Source organism: Columba livia, chromosome 14 (genome assembly GCF_036013475.1).
Source record: "Columba livia isolate bColLiv1 breed racing homer chromosome 14, bColLiv1.pat.W.v2, whole genome shotgun sequence".
In the NCBI taxonomy this organism is placed as follows: domain Eukaryota; kingdom Metazoa; phylum Chordata; class Aves; order Columbiformes; family Columbidae; genus Columba; species Columba livia.
The window spans coordinates 18,334,720-18,347,345 of record NC_088615.1 but is presented as its reverse complement, the minus strand read 5'-3'; the positions used below and the strand labels follow the sequence as shown (position 1 = coordinate 18,347,345).

The 12,626-nt window shown below is 52.7% G+C and overlaps 1 protein-coding gene across 3 annotated transcripts in view; it reads right to left on the bottom strand.

Moving 5' to 3' along the window:
- Window positions 1-245: 245 nt before the first annotated feature.
- The window catches only part of PCDH1 (protocadherin 1), a 53,036-nt gene continuing 40,655 nt past the window's right edge, over window positions 246-12,626 (bottom strand). For 2 of the 3 annotated variants that reach the window (XM_065030318.1, XM_065030319.1), the window contains exon 5: window positions 246-1,196. In XM_065030318.1, coding sequence (XP_064886390.1) covers window positions 811-1,196 — 386 coding nt within the window. In that variant the 3' untranslated portion in view covers window positions 246-810. Of the gene's footprint in view, window positions 1,197-3,159; window positions 3,203-12,626 lie in introns of all 3 variants that reach the window. The other variant, XM_065030320.1, reaches the window with a different exon arrangement.

The window sequence follows — 12,626 nt, the reverse complement described above, 5'->3', positions numbered from 1 at the left end:
TCCCTAGGGACCCTGCAGCTTGTGGGCACAGTGACAACGTTCAGAAAGAGATCCAGGCTGAAAAACAGCAAAGTCCCTACAGTCCGGCTAGGACGCTGCCCCTCTCCTCCAGCTCCCCAGCTGCTGTTTCAGGGACTGGTCACATCTCTATTTACAATATAGAACATGAGTGTGGGCCAGACGCTGCGCTCCCGTGGGCTCTTCCACGCAGCAAACCATTCAAAGCTGGAACTTGCTCCCTGCGGTTTGTTTCTGTTTTCTTTTTTTTTTTTTGTTTTTCTTTTTTTGTTTGTTTGTTTGTTTTTTGTTTAAATGTCTTTTGTTTCAAGGACAATAAAAAGTTTCAATCAGGCAGGACTTGAATGTCATTCCTAAGATTCGTATTTACAGGAGTCTACAGCAAAGAGACAGGCAGCTCACTCCCTGTGTGCAGGGACACCCCTCGTCCTATGCCCCAGGAACTCCACGAGCTCTGTGTGGACCTTTGGTACATAAGCCCTTCTCCCCAGCCATGCCCTCTGCACCAGGAGCCTGCCCAGCCCTTCCCGGTGACACAGCAGTTCGGAGACATGCACCCGCAAGTGCTCAGAAATTGGGTTTCGGATGCTTTCATCCTTCCCACCCACCCCGGCCCCAGGAAAAATGGGTTAAAAAGGCGCTCCTCACATCCCTGCCTCGCCCTGCCCTGCTGTCCGCCGAGCCCACTGCCTGGAGAACTGGCCGCCGGAGCGATAAAGCATTGAAGTTTGAAATGTTCCTCTGGACACTGGCCTCAGAAGCGCGTCTGCTCTCTGCTCCTCAGGCCCAGCCTCACAGGTATATCTCCCTCTTGGTAGTCTGGGACGAGGGGGTGGTGGCTGGCTGGAAGTCCGAGGTCTGGGTGAGAGGAATTTCCTCCATGGGAGAGTCCTTGCAGGGCTCATGGCTACTATTGGAGAAGGCACTGTACGTGGGGAGCAGGCGGAGGTTGGCCATTTTGGTGCTGCGCTCTTCTGAGAGTCTGGGGCTGCCATTCCCGACTTGCTCTTGACTCCCTCTGTCTTGGTAAGGCACAAAAGTGGAGAGTTTGAGGGCGTTCTTGGGCCTGCGGCTGGGGGAGGACTGACCAGGCATCCAGCAGGTATCGGAGTGGCCGAACTCTGTGCATTCCCGGGTACAGGTCCCAGTCATGGCTACATCGGGCAGAGGCCGGAGATCTGCAGAGAAGCAAGTGAGAGCATCGTTACGTACACCTGGATACCACCGGCTTGGGATGTGAGGATGGAGCACAGGGACGAGCAGCAGAACCTGGATGTCTCCATCCTAACCACAGTGGAAGGAGACAGCAGGAACCATGGCCACCCAGGAAGCAAAGGCAGAGCTGGGAGGGGAACCCAAGGCTCCCGGCAGCTGATGCCCTCTGTCCAACCTCACAGTCCCAGCTCCCCCTGGACAAGCATCCACCCTGCAGCAGGCGTGTGCAGAGAAATGGGAGGCAGAGCATGGGGCCAAAGCACACTGAACCCACCGCTTTTGGAGATGAGCACTGGACAGAAGGAGCTACACAGACTGGATTTGAACAGCAGGAGACAGGTTGCCATTGGACTCATCACCCCACAGCTGTGGGCACCACCTGGACACTGCTGGGCTCCAGGAACTCCTTTGTTCCAGCACCTTTGGGCACCACTGACAGCTTCACCATGCAGAGACGGGGAACTGCCTTAAACACAGTCAGGCTCTTCACTGCCCTGAGGCACAACCACATTTCCTGAGCACCATCCTTGGGCAGCCCTGCCCTGCTCACCATCAAGCATGCCAGGCCACCTGCAAGCCTCCCCCAGCACCCACCAGCAGGAACCCCAAGCCCAGCCAAAAGTCCTCAGGAGTTGGCTGGTCTCCCACAGAGCCTGGAATCCCCAAGCATAATGAAGCACACATGGTCCAGCCCGTGTCTACCACCAGAGAGGCTGGACACATCTGATACTCCTGAGTCCCTGCTCCAGCAGTGCACAAGCCTCTCTGTGCACCAAACACCAGCCCCTGAGAGAGCCGAGTATCTGAGGGCATCAATAGAACCTTGCTCCTGGCATAGCCGGGAAACTCTGACAACCAGCTATAGCAGTTCATGGTTTGGTGTACTCGCATCCCAGCCACCCTCCATGCCAGACACTACAAGGTCTTCTTGAGCCTTGGCCATGTGTCCTTAACACAGGGAGTATCTGTCACAAATCTTCAGAGGCCAAAACTTGGCATTTCCATGCAGAGGTGAGTATCCCTCCAAGAGCCATCCCAGACACAAGCCATCCCTTGCCATCTGCCCCAACGTGGGGCACAACATAGCCTCCTCCTGCTGCCTGGGACACATCCCTGCCCACTTCCACAAGCACCTGCTGGCAGATCAAGCCTGGTGCTGACGCTGGGATGAAAGGGGGAGCTGCTCATGACCTTGACGCTGCTCTGACTTGCAGACATCCCGTCTCATTCACAGAAGTCCTTTCCGCCTCTCCATCCAGCAGCTCACTCCACTGCATTGCTGACAAACAGCCCTGCAGACTGACAGAGGGAGATACTAAGGAGCTCTGGAGACCTGAGACATATGGGGCTTTCACCAGCTCAGGGCATACCCCTTCCCACCAGATACACACTGGGTTCACACAATCCCTCCTCCCAAAAAAGGACAGATGCACTGGCACCCTTCAACCCTGGGAAGAAGCAAACCAGAGCCATTGGCACGATCCTGGGGGCTCTGCCCTCCTTGGCACACGACTTCTGCCACCAGGTCAGGGCTCTTGGACAGAAGTGTCCACAAGTTACAATGGCACAGCTTTCAGACACAGGCAACCCCGGGATGTGAGGAAGGTCTCTGCAGGAGAAGGCTCCATACAATGCTGGGAACAGTTGACAAGGGTCATAAGTGAGAGCTAAAGAGTTGGGCATGGAAGAAGGGGCAAAGTTATCCGCGAACCAGTGCATGAGAATGTCTTGCCCTAAAACAACCCCCAGTGACTGTATCCCAAATCCTCAGTTCCTCTGGTAACTGAGGTACCTCAGTTTTTCCCCCTGGTTCCTGCAGAGGCTCTGGCACCCACACTGCTCCCCATGCCAGGAGCTGCCTCCTGTGTCCCGTCCCCTGGCGCACGTGTAAGCTGTGATATCCTGGCAGAAGCCATAAGGACATACCTCAGCGCAGACCCCCTTCACAGCCTGCTCCGCTCAGGGGACTCTAATGAGGAGCAGAAAAAGGACGAGAGGGTCACATCATTGCACAGCCCCCAGCCTCCACACCCACCCTTAGGATCCTCCTGGACCCTTCAGCCTCTGCCAGCCCTCCCCATCACATCACACCGAGCCCCACAGCATCCCTCTGGTACTCACTGCCTTCAGGAGTCTCCTGGCCTCTCCTCACCCTGCTCCAGCCTCCTTGAGGCTGCTTGGCCAGCACTGCTGATCTCTCACTTGTTTCTCCAACCTTATCCCAGCCTCCTTGGAGCCCACTGGCCATGCCAGAGCTTGCATGGGAACCTGACACAAAGCTTGAAGCCACCTGGTTTGTGGCACCCTGACCCCTATGTGCAGAGGGACTGTGGCTGTGCATCCCACGGTGATGTTCACTTACACACGGGTACAGCCTGGCTGGATGTGCGCTGACATGCTCATGCACCACAAACGGGCACAGTCAACCCAGCTGGGGTGCGGGGGACAGCCATGCTCACACTGCAGGGTGCAAAAGCAGGAGCCCAAAGCATCGCAGGGGACAAGATGGCCACACAGGCCAGTGTGAGAGCTTAGCTTGCCAGGGCATGTCTTGGGGTCATTCTCAGGGCTGGCCACAGACCAACTGTCCTATTTCCTGAGCATGCGGAAAGTTGCCTCCTTTCTTTCTCCTAGCTACAGATAGAAAGCAAGATATGAGACCAGAGCCAAGTCAGCTCCGTTTTCATCTCTACTCTGTGCTAGTCAAAGCAGAGGCTGGAATCTGTGTCCTAGATGATGCACCAGCTCTTCCTCTCAGGACAACAGGATGCCCTGGTGGCCACTGGTTTCACCAGTTTGAGGTCGTGTTTCAGTGTCTTTCACTTCTTCTATTCAAGAGGCAATATTGATGTCTCTCTCTCATCCACTTTCCTACTGGACAAATGGGACAACTCGTCATAATTTCCACTTCCAGAAATGCCTTGGTGCTGGGTGCTCCCAGGGTGGGGAGTAGATGAGTGCCATGACTTCTTGCTCTGGCAGAAGGTGCTTTGCTGAGTCTATGGAGGGCACTGGCAGGACTGAAATAAAAGCTACCTCTCCAGTGAACAAAGCTATGGTGATTTCCTTGTGCCAATGGCAGCTTAGAATCGCAGGATCAAGCAGGAACGCTGTGTTCAGGGTCTTTTATTCTGGTTTTCCTGTTGTCTGTTTCTGGCACTAAATTCTTTTTCCAGTGTTGTCCCTTTGCTTGCAGTGAGATGCTGGCATTGGAGCTCTGCTGCTAAAGGAGTGTATTATGTGCCATGAGCACAATCCTTTCCACTTTAAAAGCCCGGGAACAGGGCAGGGTGTAATTCCTGAATAGCTGTGATTTAGAGCAAACACGACTCTACAGCCTAATTCTCAGCACATACCAGTGGTTCAGAGACTTCGATGTGCCACTGCAAACAAGTAGAAATCTTTCTTTGGGGGTAAACACTGGTGTAAATTTTGACCTACAAAGTGCTGGTTTTGGATGCTCTGCAGTATGGTGAGGAGGCGGAGCCCAAAACTCACCTTGGAGTTGAGGTGTCCACTTTATTTTATGAACTATACTCAGGATTTTGGATCCCTCCTCCACCCCAGAAATGCAGTTTTGTGACTCTGAACCCCTGAAATCAAACAAAGTTCCCAAGTGATGAAGAGGATGGTCATGCCCTCTACAGCATCTCATTCCTCCATGACATCCTGACTCTGCAAAGTAAAAGCTATGTCTGTTTTCCTGAGCTTTGCCCTCTTGTGCTCTTTGGAGGGCTGCCCCATCCTGTTATCACCATCTCCATGCCAGAAAGATGCACTTAACAGCCAGGAGGGTTGTGTGGTTGGTTGGGCACTCACAGCCTTCACAGGCTTTCCCCTTTCTACAGCTTTGCATTTCTCCGGCATCGTCTTGCTAGCTGCCTCAGCCCATTGCAGAGTAATGTATCTGGGGTAGTAAAAGTCGCATCCCTTTGAACTTTTCAGATGAAAAGGGGGCATGGTTAGGGCTTTACATTCAATGGTGCACTCAGAGATGCACCCTGGACCCTCGTTCTGGCTGGTGGAGAGGGAGCTCTCTTGAGCTGCGGCTCTGTTCTCAGTGCCGGTGTGGCTGTTCCCATCTCCTGACAACCAGGGCACCTCTGCTCTTTGTGAAGGAGACTGTGCCAGGCTGCCTCCTCTGGGAAGAGGCACATATTGGTGCCGCTGCTAATTACTTCTCTCTATATATCCCCGTGCAGGGTAGGAACACATCCTGTTGCAGCCATTTGCAAGGGCTCCTCTAATAGTATTATTGCTCTTAGTGCAGGATTTCAACAGTGCATTTGAGCAGTGTTTGACAGGACACAAAGGCAGGCAGCCTTGTTCAGGAGGCACTTCCATCTCCCGCAGTAGATGTGCAGAGGTTCACTCAGCCACCACAAGTCATGGAACTTCAAGTGGAGGCCGAGCACTAGCCTCAACAACTGTTTCTCTTTTCTTTTTGCCACCATCTGCAACATCAGCAGTCTGTTTTGGTTCTCCCTGTCTTCCATTCCTGTCAGACATCAGCACCACATGCAGGGTGTGCAGCGCTGAGGGAGCAGGGATGATGCAGCACAGAAGGCCAGATCTTTTGGATGAGGGGATGTAGTGGAGCAGCTCTGGGAGAGAAGACAGTGGGACTGTGGGGATGTGACACAGCAAAGCACGGCAGAGGATGCAGAGAAGCCCAGAAGGGAGGTGCAGCATGCAAGGAGGGACTGAAGAGGGTCAGTGGTCCGGAGAAATGGGGAACATGACAGTGTGGGGGGAGAGAAGCTTGGAAACAAAGCAGGATGCTTTCCTTAAGCATTAGATCAGAAAGACTCGTCTGTCTCTACCTGGTGGCATGAAGAACATCAGCCACTAATTTCAACCAGCTACCCCTGTTCAGAGCCCTGGAGCACTGTACCTCTTCTAGCCTCGTTCAAAGGATAGAGAGGTGGAGCATGCCTCATGCTGCAAACTGAGGGCTGAGGTCCAAGGTATTGCTTTCAATATGTCTATATTTCAACCAGAGAAAGATGCAGTGTTTCCAGTAGCGGCAGCTTTACCACCTCTATTGCTGTGGTGTGGACACCTGGAAGCACCCCTTCTCCCACACTGAGCCCTCAAGGCTCTGCAGACCACTCCTGGGATATCCCTTACAGTGGTGACCTCCCATGACACATATGCCAGCAGCACTGTCCTTCCTGTCTGCCCTCACAGCATCTATGTGATGAGAACAGCCTCCCTGGTGCTGCTCTTTCCAATGACCTACAGCACAGCTCATGGGAGTAGGCACCATTCCCCTACTCCACCATAGCTTACCGGTGTCATTCTCCTGCACCACTCACTGCTGCCTCCAGGTACCTCTCCCTGGAGTGCTCACACCTACAGGTACCATTGCCTGCAGCGCTGTTCCCTACCAGCACCATCCCCTACTGCTGACAGGTACCATTCTCCCTTGTCACTGTTCTCTATAGGTACCACTCCCCTACAGCGCAACTACCTACAGGTATTGTTCCCCTGCAGCGCTCTTCCCTACAGGTACTATCCCCCACAGCGCGGTTACCCAAGGTACCACTCTCCCCCGGCATTGCTCTCTCCGGGTGCCGTTTCCCCGCAGCGCCATTCCCAGGAAGCACCGTTCCCCATGGCGCTGATGTCTACAGGTACTGGTCCCCCATGGTGCCACGTCCTCCAGGTGCCATGTTCTGTGCCGCTGCTCCCTCCAGGTATTTTCTCCCCCCACTGCTCTCTTCCCTTCAGGCACTGCTGCGTTAATGGTGTCACTTCCTCCAGGTACCATGTTTTACAGCACTGTTCCCTCCAGATACCACTCCCCTGTGGTGCTGCTTCCTCCAGGCACCACTGCTTCATGGTCTGTTCCTTCTTCACAGTACAGCTATTTGGATAGTGTGCCCCAAAATCCCATTTTCTTTTACCAGCAGATTCTAGCCTAGTCTATTCCTTCTGTTCTGTCCTGCCTTGTCCTTCATGTCTTTGCACCCCAGCATGGTTGGGATGAGTGCCTTGCACTATTCCACCCCTCAACTTACCCTTCTGCATGCATTTCTGCCACAGCAGCATTCCCAACCCAGTAGTCTGGAGGAGTCCCCCCAACACCGGCAGTAAGAGATGCTCAACAGCCTGTTCCCGCTTGGTCAGCTCAGCCTGGGCTTCTTTTGGCATACAGGAGCTCAGTGGCTCCTTCCCAACGTGTCTTCCCTTTGCAAGGGTTTTTGGGAGAGGGACGCTGTGCTGTAGGTAGCTGTGGAGCTGTGACCTCCTTTGCAAAGCCCTGACACAAGGTCCCCACCTTCAGTGTCCCCAGATGAGGAGGGTACGAGCAGTGCTTTTTCCCTCCAGGGAATGCCCACCCTGTGACACAGGGAACCAGATCAGCAAGCTCACCTTGTGCAGGTCTCCTGTCTATCTCCTTTCTGGCCCCTGTTTCCCACATGACATAGGAACATGACCGGAGCCCTCTACCTCCAGGGCAGCACAGGCACAACACCAATTTCACTTTCCAGGCCTTGGGGAATGCTGCTGGACCGCTGCCCACTTCCACAGCAATGCTCCAGAGATCAATGATTACAGAAATATCGGAAGCTGAAAGTACAAGCGGAGAGCTCTCTGCAGTCCACATCAGCCCCTATTTTTCCTAGACTGAGCTGACATCATCCCTACAACACCCAGGCAGACGGTTTGCAGGGCCATTCCTAGCACTACAACACCCAGACAGACGGCTTTGGGGACCAATTCTAGCACTACAACACCCAGACAGATGGCTTTCCAAACTTAACACAGTCACTATAGCATGGAGACAGATGGCCTCTGGTATCTGAGACCGACCCACCACTGCCCATAAAGGTGGTTACTGCAGTTCAATACCACACCTACGGCTCTCAGGGCAATAACGAGTAACACCCGCTCTTACAATAAATACTGAGAAAGATGCTGAGATCAATGCCAGCACACAGATGGATTTGTCCTAGGCACCAAAGTCAAGAGATATAACGTGCACAGCCATCTTCCCCAGACCCTACAGCACTGAGCCTCTCTCCCCTCATGCTAAACAGTAGTATCTAAACAGCAGTAGAGACATCTTGCTCTAAAGCTAATGGCCTGTCAGCCCCCAGATGCACACACACAGATCAGACCATGGCCTCTGGAGTATATTACAATAGCACACACTAACTGTAGCACCAAAGCAAATGACTTCCCAGCTCCTGCCAAGGGTATCACAGCAGAACTGGCACATAATTAATGTGGACAGATGCACCCATCAGCCTCAGCCTCACCAGCACAGGTAGCACAGTACTAAACCACTTTGTCGGTAGCAAGGGCCTGAGCACAGGCTCCCAGAGGACATGTTCTTCCCTCACTCACTGTAGCTGGAGCTTGAGGGACCATCTCCCTGCTGCCATTATGCCTACAAACCGCAGGCAGCTGCGTGACAGTGGCAGTCTATCTGGGTTACACAAGCATCCCACAGCCACATTGCCACAGCAGCAGGATGTGACCCAAACCCAGCACCAGTGGCAGCAACACCCAGGCAGGCGGCTCTGGACAATGACTGTGTTCCTGCAGGGACCAGGCAGGGCTCAGCAACAGACTATGGCACCTGTGAGACTCCCAAAAGCATGATCTGCCCCTCTGGCTTCACTGCCATCCTTATGATACCCAGTGAAACAAATTCAATCCCTTTTAAGAGATCTTGTGCTTGTGGTGCCACTGACACGATCTTGTACCCTGGCACAGTGGGACTTCAACCTCCACTGGACTATAAAAAGCAAGATTATTACATTAAATTACTGAATAATTATGTTAAGAGCTACCTTAATAGGATTACAGGGTTCAAAGGTTAAGAAATGCCAAAATTAGGATTGTCCATGCAGTCTTAATTCACTTCATGAAAGTCTGCTTCATGATGCAGACCAGAATTATGCCCTGGTGGAAAATATTTTCCCTGGGGTCCTTTGTGTCTCTGCAGAAGAGGACAGAACCTCCTGGGAGGTGTACCAGGCTTTTTGAGTGAAAGAGACTTTGCCAGTGAGACTCTGTCCCACAGGCTCCAGAAACTGGAGAAGATAGAATGAAAGGGTCAAGAGATCACAGAAAATTACGTCTCCAAATTAAGGGGCTGAAGGACAGGGGGATTCTTTTACTACTGAGAAAAAACAGCAATTTATTTTCCTTCCTTCTTTTAGAAGTAAAAATCCAAGCAGATTTCATTGCCACTTTTCAGAAGTTTTGGTAAGTGGCATACATTCACTACAAAAAAATGTGTCTTTGCAGTTAAACTTTGCCAAAATATCAAGCAACTGAAAACAAAGTCAGATAATGAGCATTACTGGTCAATCCTCTTCACCCATGCTATATAACACATAGCTCCAAAATGAAATCAAGGTTCCTATAATATCCAAACACTATCCTCTGGCCAATCAAGAACTTCTCATGACACCTACAAACAACAAACATTCAACAAATAACCACCAGAAAGGTTGAGGAGCCACGCAATAACCAAACCAAACCATGCAATAACCAAATCATCTTCCTAATCTCATTCTTTGCTCCTGCAATATCCAGCCCAGGTGAGTAACAGCTCCTGTAGTACCTTCAGGAGTGCACATAGGTCTTGACAAGAAGTCCTGGGCAGCAGAGAAGCTGCCCTTCTTCCCTGCCCCCCAACCCCCCTCCCCCAGAAGAGGAGCAGGTGGGAGCACAGGGCTCTTCTGGTTTTTGAGTCCCCTGCATGGGGCTAATGAGGGTTGTGTGAACACCACCTGCTGTCCCCGGGGGGGCTGCCAGCTCATGCATGCCTTGTATGCGCATTCCTGTTACCCAAATACCTATACAATTGCTCCTTCCACATTCCCACCTTGCCCTTGCTGATGCCTCCCGTGGATCAGATTATCAGATTCCTCACAGACCCTCCCGGTGGGGGTCCCAGCCTGGGTCTGTGAGGCTGACCCATCCCCTTGTGCAGCTAGGGGCTCCCTGGAGACACATGGATGCATTGCCCAGAGCCTCCTGGCATGCCCCGGGTCCCAGTGCTCTGCCAGCTGATGGGAGGGCAGTGACCAGAAGGAGCCAGGCCACCAGGACCAGAGGCAGTGCCATCTGTGCCAGTGACACTCTGGCTACCCACTGACCTGACTACAGCGTGCCTACAGCTGAGGTGCCCTTGCCCAGCCCTCTGGAGCAATGCAGTCTCCAGCTGGGGTCTGCTGCTTATGTGTGACAGCAGGAGAGCTGAGGTTGTGGCCCTTGTGGCACCAGGTCCTGGGGAGCTCCTGGTCCATATTATCATGGGTTGCTAACACACAGTGGTCCTCTTACCCTATCTCCCTCCCGCCCTCTCAGAGCATCACTGAGACACGCAGACCCATAGAATCGCTTAAGTCAGAAAAGATCTTCAAGATCATCAGTTCCAACCATTAACCCAACACTGCCAAGTCCACCACTAAACCATATCCCTAAGCACCACATCTACACATCTACATCATGGCTTTCAGGGGGCACTAGAAACCTGTCCCGTGGCTCCTGCAAGAGGGTTGTGCTCTGCACTCCTGCCACAGGTCCAGAGGCTGGGGACACTCCCCTTGTACTGCAAGCCTTGGGGACAAGGGCAGCAAACCATATGCCCGGGCCACCCCACAGCTGCCAGGCATAGGATGTAGCAAATTCTCCTTACAGAAGGAACCTGAGCACCTAATCCTTGAGCTTTACCCTGTTGCCTGAACCTGTGAAAGGCAGAGGTATAATTCTTTCTGACCCAGCCCCTCTGCTCAGGCACAGGGCTTGGGGAGACCACACAGAGGGGTCCCCTCCAGCCTACACATGCTTCCAGGTGAATTGCAGTGCCCCCGCCCCCCCCCCCCCCATCCCTGGGGCTGGCCTCAGCACCCTCCATCTGCTGCAGCCCACCACTCCAGCCAGCCTCCCTCCAAGGGTTAATCTTCCTCTCTAGAGCTTCTCAAACCTAATTAGAAAGAGCCTGGGCAAGTGTGGTGGCAGACACCGATGCACTTATCTCCCCACTTCCGGGGCTCTACCCTTATCATTTAATTAAAGCTGCAGTAGTGCTTCCCTTCCTGGCAGGAGCTAATCAGAGAGGGCACTGGAGCTTGAGGCAGCCTTTGCCAGTCAGCTAGGGTAGAAGCTGGAAAAGGGTGGGAAACATGCCCCAGGAAGGATAATAAAAGGGAGAAGAAGATAAAGAAAGAGTCCCTTTGTGCTGGCAGCTGGGGACCAGGAGAGCAGCGAGGGGCTAAGCCCCAGTGCCCATCTGCCAGCCATGGTATGTGGAAGGACTCAGGGTCGTCTCAGCTCTGGATGGACCCCTGTGATGTCAGGCCCAGGAGTGAGCCAAGAAAGCTGCCTCTGCCCCAAGCAGGCTTGGCAGCACTGCAGGCTGACTCCATGTCCCAGCAGTAACAGGACCCTGGACCCCCCACCCTACCCCAAAACAGCTCTGCCAGCAAGGCACACACAGATGCACCCTGACACCAGAGCCCGTGGGTGCCACATGTGCCAGCAGCAGAGCAAACCACACTCAATCCTCCCATGAGCAAGAATCAACTCAGACCATGCAACATCCAGCACCCCCAAGAAAACTGGGGACCCCCAGTGTACTGGGGAAGGAGCATGTCCAGGGGAGATGTCATCAGGCAACAGGAGAGACGTCCATCGAGCAACAAGCTCCTGCACCAGGTCTCCAAGGGAGGGCAAGGATGCATAAGCCCAAAGAAATGCTGTTATTTGAAGGCCACACAATGATGTGTGGACACAGCTACACAATGATGTGTGGACACAGCTACACAATGATGTGCGCTGGCATACACTCAATGAGAGACTCAGCTGTTTTGGGGTAAACAACCCCCAACCGATGCTGACAGTTTCTGTGCCAAATTCCACAACTCTCTTCCAAAGCATGGTTAAGCTAATAGGTCTTGAAAATAAATTCTTATAACCAGTTTGTTAGCAGGGCTGAGACAGCATGTCTTGTTCTCAAAAAACAGCTGGAACACCTCTCCTAAAACTTAAGAAAAAACAAAAACAAAAACACAAACAAACAAACAAACAAACAAACAAAATCAACCTGAGGGAAACCCAGCATGGAAAATTTAAGCTTTAGAGCTAGAAATATGCTGAAGTGATAAGCAATTGAAAATAAGTCTGTACAATACAAAACGTCAAGCAGCCCGAGGCTGCACAGTCTATATAATGATCCTCATTGCAGGTTCCGAAAGCTGCTCTGGAGGCGCAGCCCGGTTGGGAGATGGATGCGTGCGCTTGGCGCGCTCCAAGCAGGAGGAAGAGAGCAATTGTTTCAGCTTTATGCCGACACTGTACAGTCCTATCACTGCTCCTGAAAAAGGTGGTCTTCTCCCACCATTGCTCACCAGCCAGTTCATCAGTCC